The 9967-nt window shown below is 34.3% G+C and overlaps 1 protein-coding gene across 1 annotated transcript in view; it reads left to right on the forward strand.

Moving 5' to 3' along the window:
- Window positions 1-9967, forward strand: part of LOC107677145 (anion exchange protein 2-like) — a 44290-nt gene that overhangs the window by 22624 nt on the left and 11699 nt on the right. The window contains exons 4-8 of the mRNA XM_016471932.1: window positions 4263-4425; window positions 5205-5449; window positions 5620-5747; window positions 8226-8425; window positions 9705-9841. Coding sequence (XP_016327418.1) covers window positions 4263-4425; window positions 5205-5449; window positions 5620-5747; window positions 8226-8425; window positions 9705-9841 — 873 coding nt within the window. The remainder of the gene's footprint in view (window positions 1-4262; window positions 4426-5204; window positions 5450-5619; window positions 5748-8225; window positions 8426-9704; window positions 9842-9967) is intronic.

A 9967-nucleotide genomic window follows, 5' to 3' on the forward strand; every position in this document is an offset into this window, starting at 1 on the left:
TTAGAACATGTAGCGAGGATCAAAATCGTAAAGGGACATTAATTTGCAAGGCAGAATCAGAAACTCATGTCATTTGCGCACAAGAGTTTTATTAACTAAACACTAACACAAACTAGTCAAACAAACAGACATGCATACATACACTCACGCGTACATACAAAAGGCGAGCAAAGTGGATGAAAGAGATCATTAGAAGAACAGGGAATGAAGCTATGGAAAATTAGTCAGTTAACCACCTGAGTGAAACCATCAGCGCCGTTTTAGAACGGGGTTTACAAAAATGTGAGGGGTGTACTTCTGTGAGATACTGTAGATGCTGAATTGTGATTAGCCTTTTCTTTCTAGCATTTATTAATATATAGTTGTCAACTGTCAGACAACTGCCTGCTGTATTCTTTCTTTTGAAGCAGATAGGTCTTCATAATAATACTCTTGCACTCTTAACATTATTAGATATGCTTGTAGAAGCAAGAGCTCAATAAGACTATCTCTGCCCACAGCTCTCCATAACACTTCCTTCTATTGCACGCGTCCCTTGCTGAGTCAGTGGGATTTCAGACACCTCACTGATCTGTGTGGCTAATCGCTTGCTGGCCGTGTGCGCTCAGACAAGAGACTTTGCTTTGGCCAGTGGCTCTTCATGTGAACTGACACTAATGCCGCTAGGGAGCTACTGCTGATATAAGCCACAGCTTCTACTCAGAGTTTGGCTGCTCTGGAGTGGTCTTGTGGGACGTCAAACGGTTTACTTTGGGTTCAGCTTGCTGTCTTGTTGGCCTGAGCATTGTGGCTCATTGAATGCTGTATATGTGTGTCTATTATTAGGCGAAGAGCCAAACCTCAGTGTGATTTCATTGTAGACAAAAGTATTTCATGTGGGTTGATACTGACCACAAGTCTTTTGTGGAAAACTTTGATTTGTAACAAGATTTAGTCAACAGGAGTGTTGCCATCATTTCTTGAATTTTCTCCCTTCATAACAGTGTTATTTTAGTATCATTGAGATAATATTATTTTGAATTTATTTCTTTATGTATTTTCCATTTTCTTTATTTTTTTAAAGTTTTAGTAATTTTCTTATGTTTTTTTTTATAATTTCTATTAGCTTTTTTACACACACACACACACACACACACACACATATATATATATATATATATATATATATATAATTTAAAGCTTTTTATACAATCCGCGTTCCCCCATGCCAGCCGATCAAAAATCAGAAAGAGATAAATAAAATAAATAAATCAGAGAAAAATAATATATAGTGTTTATAGTTTTTATTAATTACTTATAGTAGTTAATATAAGTAATATAATACTTATAGTTAATTATCATTTTTATTAATTATGGTTTTAGTTTTAGTTAGTTTAGTACATTGTTAAACTAAATTAAATTGAGAAATGTTGCGTTGGCAACCAGATGAATAACAATTTATTTTATTTTTTTCAGTTAATGTTTATTTTATTTCAAGTAACACATTTTTTTTTTTTAGCAGCTATAACCCTGCTTCATAAGTTGAGCCAAAGACTATTTATGGGACCTTCAAGCTTTAATCTTCGTCCTGTGATGTTTCGAAGCGCAAATCGCCTTTGTGCATTTGGAAAAAGTCGGTATAACTGTTTAAAACCAAATTTAACTGGTTTTGCTCAGAAGCCTTGAGACTGGTCAGTCTGTTGTTCCCACATGCGCAGTTGTATTAAAGGCACCCACGTAAAGTCTCAGAAGAAATTAAAGCAGATTTGAAGTCTCAGCAGCACAAGGTAACGTAACATGATGGATGTTTTCTGGAGAGTGTCAGTATTTGCCTGTGGAAAATGTTGAAGTGTGGCTGAGGAGATTACAGTAGATTGTTCTGAACAATCGAAACCATGCGCCTTTCTTCCAAATCGTGTTTGTTTTTAGTCACTCTGTGGAGAATGACTAACAGCCCTCCGGTGACAGCAGGAACACAACGAGGTTGCTCTCACTTTGTTGTTCTTGAGGACATACAGGTAACTGATTGTCAACAGCTCTAGCATCATCTAAGCATGGTAAGCTTTATTTCTTGGAGCGCATTGGTGGTTTAGACCCTATTATCATGTGCAGACTCTTATGTTCTCGTTAGTTGGTTGGAACAGATCTAAGATGGACAAAAAGACTCAAGGATATTGAATAATTTGAATGACTTGGGTCATTGCTGTTATCCATTTGAACTCTGTAACTTCAGTCATCAGCCACTCATCAGACTTGGGCTACACTAATAATCGAGATAAAACCAAAAATGCGATATGGCTTAGTGCAATTATCAAATTGAAAAGGCTGCGATTGAATTAGAGAAATATATGTGCCGTGTATTTAAGAGTGTTCTTACACAAGCAGCTTATTATCTATCTAAAATTATTAATTATACATTTCTTAAATACAGTAGTGATATTTATTTTTTATTGATGTATTTTTATTTAGTATTAAATATTATTATTATTATTGTTGTTGTTGTTGTTATTTTATAGCCAGATTAATTTATAATCATAAAATTCTGGCTAAATTGTGAAGCCCTTCAAACAAGCAAAGCAAATGTGGAGTATTTTAAGTTGTAAATTTTATCAGAAAAATCGCAATTCGATTTTTTTCCCCCTAATTGTGCAGCTTTGACATTGCAACAATTTGGTTTTTGTGCGATATGAAATAAATGCAGGAATTTTCTAAAGATGACTTGAATAGCTATATTCTGAACAAATTAATTCTAGAATGATCTGGGGTAATTTTGTAGATAAATGTTTAGAAAATACAAATAATTTGTAATCTGAAAAATTTTTACTCCAAAAAAAAAAAAAATCTATTTCCACTTGAGTTTTCATAGGACACATGCAGCTGTGTGCAGCTCATTTTTAAAAACCAAAAACTCTCGCTGTAATACTGTATCATAAGCTACACACTTGTAAATCAACACAGTGCTTTGCTTTTCTCTGAAAACAGCCATGCATATACATTTGAATCTCAGTCTTTGTGGTTTGAATATTGCTTTAAGTCATGACAATATCAGTTTAATTTCGATGTAATGTTCAGCCTCCACAACTTGCTGAAGACCTGAATGAGTTTTACTGTAGATTTGAAACTCCCAGTCTAACACCCCACACCCGCTCTGAACATCTCTCCACACAACCATCAACACCTCCTGCAACCCCCCTCAAGCTCTTTCTGATTCTTTCTGATTCTGGTTCTGATATCAGACCCAGATAAAGTCCTACAGTAAATTGACAGTGGCAAAATAATTTTAGTCTCTAGTCACTAAAGCATGTGTGTCATACAAAAAAACTGCTATGGTACTTAATGTGCACCATGGTATGCATGTATACACCATATGAATGCATTATCTGGCAGAAATTCTCCTTGTGTAATGTAGCGTGTGAGATGGTGTGGTACTACTGTCTGATGGCAGGAAACACAGGTTTAGATGAAGGAATTTAAATGGAAAAGGTTTGTTGTGTCTTATATTTTGGGTAATTTCTTTTTGTGTTATGGTTATATTGCTTGTGGGAAACAAGTAGATTTTGTGAATTAGCAAAAAAAAAAAAAAAAAAAGACCATTTGTCAATTCATGAAATGGTTGCATGGAATTAATTACAGTGAATGTTTTGTTTGTTTGTTTGTGTATGTATTGAGCAAATGCAAGCACTCCATTAAGGTGCAGCTAATGAGATTGTTTTTGACTTGAGATTATTTGCTTGTGTCATTGCAATAAGTGCAGCAATGAGCTTTAAAGCCTCTAGTGTTTGCATTTGTTTGACATTATATCATGATTTCCATTTCATTTAGAAAGAGATTAATTACTGTCTCATTTCGAAGGCTGCGCCCTGCGAAAGTCGCAATTGTCGGCCGCGTACGTCATTGAGGATGTCTCATATCAGAAAAAAGCAACCATTATAAAATTGACTGTTATTGTTTATGAGGCATAAATTATTGTCATTTCTTTCTTATTTTGGAATTTAATAGCTACTGATCTAAAATGAGAAGACCTCTTACGTATGCAGCTAGGAAATATGACAGCCTTCAAAATGTTCTGTGACTGTAACTAATGCTTTTGACCATGACTCCCTCTAGTGATTGTTTAAAGACGCTGTTAGCAATGGCCGAATTTGTCACTTCATAATAGCAGATGACTGTCACTATACTAAAGAAATGTTTAATTTATTTTAATTTTTTTATTATAATTTGTTTTTATTTGTTTGGATGTTATTTTGAACTCTTTGTCTTCATCTTATGTGTTCTCCCTCCAGCCCGAGTCATCATCCACAACTGTCCGAGTGCCACAGAGGGAGGAAGAGGAGGAAGGTGACCTGAATAAAGCGTTAGGAGTTCAACGCTTCCAGCAGATCCTGAGCCCCACTCCCAGAGTTCGCAGCGAGCAGCACCGCACATACAATGAGGAAGACTTTGAATGTAAGTTTGCATCCCCTGTAATTATTTTATTTTAAATATTTATTATTTTATTTTTTCACATTTTATTTTTTTATTTTATTTTATACTTTAATTTTTTCTTATTTTCTTTTCTTTTGCATTAAAAAAAATGAAAAATCAAATTTTTTTCTGACAACTTTGAAAATGATTATACACACACACACACACATATATATATATATATATATGCACACATCATTTTTATATATGCATACATTTTAAGTAGAGCTAGTGTTATAGTATCATTAATATACTTTATTATAGATTTTTGTAAATATTTAAATTAGATTTTCTGTTTTCACTTTAATTTTAGATTAGTTTTAATAATTTAGCTGTTTTTGTGTTTTTTTTATGTCTATATAGTTTTTATTCATTTTTATTTATTAGTTTTAGTTTATTTAGCTTTATTTATTATAGTACTACAACGAAAATTAGACATTTTGCCTTAAAATTATTTTTTTATTTTATTTAGGTTAACTATTATTTTATTTCAAGTAATGACAATGTTTTATTATGGTTTTAGTTAAATATATCAGCCCTAGGAGGATCCAGCAATAGAACAATAATAATATACAATAGTATTAGCAATTGTACAAATAAAAATATCATCTTTTAGGAGCACATTTGACAAGATGTTTCAATTTATACCTTGATTACACAATTTCAAAACATAATTTTACAACTCTAGAGCCCTGATAAATGTTGAAAGCCATAAATGTGAAAATGCAGAACCGAAACTCTATAGCTGTAATCTTCTCCAGATCACCGTCACTCGTCCCATCACATCCACCACCCCCTGTCCAAACTCCCAGGAGACGGCAGGAGGAAGAAGAGTGGGAGGAAGAGGAGACGGAGCAGCAGTAAGGACCACAGAGTGTGTTCCAGCCCCAGCGGTGCTTTAGCCATCGAAGAGGGTGAAGATGAGGAGGAGGAGGAAGATGAAGAAGCTACGGAGGTCCAGAGCGTCACCCCAGCGCTCACAACAGAGAGAAAAGACAGTGTTCAGGTAACCTCGTTTATGTCCACAGTTCAACATTTAATTTAATGTTTTAATTTGTATGAAATATAACTCTTTTTTTAATAATACAAACTCAAGTTCTAAGTGCTTGTTGACTATTTTTGAATTACTAGCTATAATAGATTTGGATTGTTTCTCTCATTTGATCTCTTGTCCAGTTCTTCGTGTCAGATGACGAGCCTCATGTATCCACACCCGAGACTTCAGAACCTCTTCCTGCGCGAGAAATCCTGATCGTCCCCTCGTCTGCTGTATGTGCAGAGCCTCAGGACAGCACATCCACTGAGTGAGTCCATCTACTGCGGTGCTTTAGCTTTGTTATATATGCTGATTGATTATGTCATTATATAATTACTTGGAGGCAAAGCTTTGACACGTTGCACACCATTCACCTACATAGTTCATAATCACAGTTCATATTTAGTAGTTATTGTTACTACAGTAGAAGTAAAAAAGACAAATATTTGGTGTTAATGGAAATCCAATATTAATGTCTTTTCATTATGTGTAATGTGTGATGATTTTAGTATATGACAAGCATTGTAATAAATCTCACAAAAGCTGTCAAGAACATGTTCAGATTTTACACCAAAAATCCAAATAAAATAAGGGAGAAATTATAGTTTTGTTTACTGTTAATCAGTGATATTATAGTATCACTGAGATACTATTATATCTTTTTTAATATTTTGAACTAGTTTTTAGTTTTTTTTTTCTGTTTTAATTTTAGTGTTAAAGTGTTTCTTTATTTAATCAGTTTTTTTATGTCTGTATAATTTTTATTTCAGTTTTAGTATTTAGTACATTAAGTCAGACTAAATAAAATTGAGAAATGGCAACTACAGTAACTGAAATAAAACAAGTTTGATTTACATTTATATTTATTTTTTTTATTTATAAGTTTTATTATATATTATTTCAGTTAACGTTTATTTTAAGTAACAGATTATTATTAATAATATTATTGTTATTATAGTTTAGGTTAACTATAATAACCCTATAATATACTTTGTAAATGTAATATTTAACTTTGGTCGTAAAGCACAAAGGTAGAAGTTAAATATTTTTATTTTTATAATATATTTAGGACCGTCAAGAAAAAATGTTTTCATTACAATTAAGGATATTTTCCCCTAAATTGTCATTAATTTAATGCAAAAAAATTCTCATTCTCATTAATTCGAAAAAAAAAAAAAATTCAGGGTTCACGCAGGCATAAGCCTGGAACTATCAGGATTTTTATTATTTGATTATTATGATTTCCAGCTCATTAAAATCATTATAATATTAAAAAGCCATGGAAATTTCTATAGTGAATTATTTTTTGGTTAAATTAATCTCAGCACTAAAATATGTAATCGGCTAGAAATTGCTTCTTAAGCATGCAATATCTATAAAATGTTATTTATACATTCTGAAAACATTTTAAATCACGCACATGCATTACAGTAATGAGAATATGGCTGAAACGTTCTTAATTGTCATGAAAAATACATAATACTGCAATAAAAAAAAATCTTAATGGCCATTAAACAGGCTTCATTTTCTTCATTCAGTTTTGTTTCATTCATTTTGTTGTGAAATGTGACCTGGACATTTTTGTGTAACTTTGGTATTTTGGTGGAAACTGTGTCAACATGGTAAACATTTTTTCAAGGGAAGTTCTCAGAGTGTTGCATAGTTTCTTAGTCTTCATTTTGCAGTTTTGTTGCAGTATTTACTAATTTGAAGTGGTAGACAATGCAGGTTTCGTAGCCTGACCCGTAGAGCATCCACCTTCAGCTTGTGTCTGCCTCTCTGGTGTTGGTTTACTGTAAATCGTACCCTGTTCGTTACCTAGAACCAGTTATTTCAGAGAGCAGCGGGGTATCAGCCTCTCTCCAGACCTTCATCACCACTGTCTACATCACTCACCCGTTACTACTAGCAACTGCACTTTGCTTTTATAAAGCGCTCTCCACCTTTCCTTCCTGCTTTCTCATCTTTTTAAATGCAGGGGTGTCTTTACAAGCATCGGGATTCATTGTCAGATCATTTCAGCAGGTTGTTTTCTTCTGTTCTTCAGTAAAGTTAACACTAATTGGGATTTTTGAGGTTTTTGGTCTAAGATGCTTTCAGAAACATTAGTTTAAACTAAAGGTAAGTGCTCATGAAGATGTATTTGTTGACAAATTAAATGCAAAATCAATAGGAGAATATCTGAAGGGGATATTCAGTCTTTCTGTGATGTAAGCTTTTTATGTCAGAATTTTAAGAAAATTGGAGCATAATTTTAGTGACATGCATCTTATTTTTTTGTTGTGGATGGACAAAATGTATTATTTCCTCTATTTTATTAAGCTAATAGTAAAACACTAACACTTCAAAAAGAGTACTGGTTTACTCTGTTGACTTTACCTTAAGTTTTCCTTGTTAATAATGCTTTTGTATGATGAGTCTCTTGTAGACCATCTGGATTTAAGTAAATGCTTTATTCATTTATTGAAAGCTTTTCAATCTAATTAACCTCACTTTGTTCAAGAGAGTAAATAATGCAAACAGCATGACATTTTTTGTTTAGTGTTATTTACTCAGTATAATAGATTTTGCATTATTTCTGTGTTAATAAAGATCTTTGTTAGCTTTGTATAACAGTAACACTTCAAAAATAGTAACACTTTTATTCTTTTTGTTGATTTTCTATTAAGTTTTGCTTGTTTATAATGCCTTTGTATTAGAGGTTTAATGAAAAGTATTTGACAAGGTCTCATTTTGTCTGTTGTAGGCCATCTGACCCTGTTCCTCCGACCCCTAGCGCCACTGAACCCAGCTCTCTGCCACGTGTGTCAAGTCGCAGCTACGACCTTCAGGAGAGACGTCGCACGGGCAACATGACGGGGACCGAGCAGGCCAAATACCAGCGGATCCCCACTGATGAGTTTGAGGCACAGACCCTGGCCTCGGCCGACCTGGACGGCATTAAAAGTGAGATTTTAATGCACATACCCAGTAGAGATTCAGCTTTGCATCACAGGATTAAATTACATTTGAAAATATATTCAAATAGCAAACATTTAGTCCATAATGTTACTGTTTTTACTGTATTTTTGATCAAATCAATGCAACCTCGGTAAGCATAAGAAACTTCTTTAAAAAACATTTTAAACCTTTTTAAACCGGTGGTTTTTGGTAGTTCTTGTTTTGACTAATATATTAGCAAAGAAAGCACAATTTCTTGACCTGATCTACTGGGATTGCAACATCTAGAAGTCAAAGTTTCTTTCAGGAGATTTGTACCAAGCATCCTGCTACGCTTCACAGCAAGAGTCTTTTGTGGCCCAGCGGGACAAACCTTTATCAGACTTCAGCTGTATATCAGCGGTTCCTGTAATATACCCCATCAGCTTTCTTGAGCTTTTCTCAACAGTCTTGCTATATGGGCCATTAATTAGTCTGGGAAAAGGCCCATCCGCTGGGATATGCTCGACGACAGGACTTTACACGGTTACTGTCTACCGTTTCTTTTGACCTGTGGATGTCAGAACATCAGTTCATAGACAAAACAGTTAATCAACAGTAAGTTAAACTCTGCTTGACTTTGTTTCATTGCCAGCGATTTCAGCTCGCCCCGACAAGCTATGTGGGAAAAGGCTTTGGCCTGTTTTCTTTATTGCAGTTTGTTCCTACACTCACACTAGTTCGTCAAATCCACCTGAATTCCCTCCATGACCTTTTTACCCTGAATGTCTTTGGCAACTGGCCCATCCTGTAATTTCATCCTGATGAGCGTTGTGTTATGAACAAAGGCAATGACCTCCCTCTCAACCCTGCCAATGAGATTTTACCTAGTGAATGTGGTAATTTAACTGATTTGAGTAATACTGCAGGTACTGTACATGCATCCTGGGAGAAATATACCTTGAATGAAAATCTGAAATACTTTATAGTACAGTGCAGTGTTTTGGAATCTTTAATGTGGTACATAATCAATTAAAGGTTATTTTATATCCGTCAGTTACATTTCTGTTCAAAAGTTTAGGGTTAGTAATAGGTTTTTATGCTTTTATTTAGCAAGTATGCATTAAATTGCTCAAAAATGACAGTAAAGGTATTTATAATGTTACAAAATATTTCTATTTCAAATAAATGCTGTTCTTTGCCTTGAAGAGCATAAGAGACTTATTTTAAAAACAAAAATCTTACACCGCAAACTGTAGCCTGTTATTTAAATAATATACATGTTTTTATTGGTCCATTCTTCCAGGCCATCGTTTTGAAGATGTTCCTGGAGTACGTCGACACCTGGTCAGGAAAAGCACGAAGGGTCAGGTGGTGCACATCAGCAAAGACCACAAAGAGCCCAGCACACGCAGTCGCAAACTGGACCGGACGCCACATGAGGTCAGACACCTGTTCACAGATACTAGTTTCTTGGTTTCTCTAGCTTGGTTACTAGTTAATGTCTGTAATTTGGTTGAAACTAGTACATTAACCCTGTCTGAACACCCAAGGTTCATGGAAAACCTC

The sequence above is a fragment of the Sinocyclocheilus anshuiensis genome, unplaced genomic scaffold, assembly GCF_001515605.1.
Source record: "Sinocyclocheilus anshuiensis isolate Anshui unplaced genomic scaffold, SAMN03320099.WGS_v1.1 scaffold392, whole genome shotgun sequence".
Taxonomy (NCBI): Eukaryota; Metazoa; Chordata; class Actinopteri; order Cypriniformes; family Cyprinidae; genus Sinocyclocheilus; species Sinocyclocheilus anshuiensis.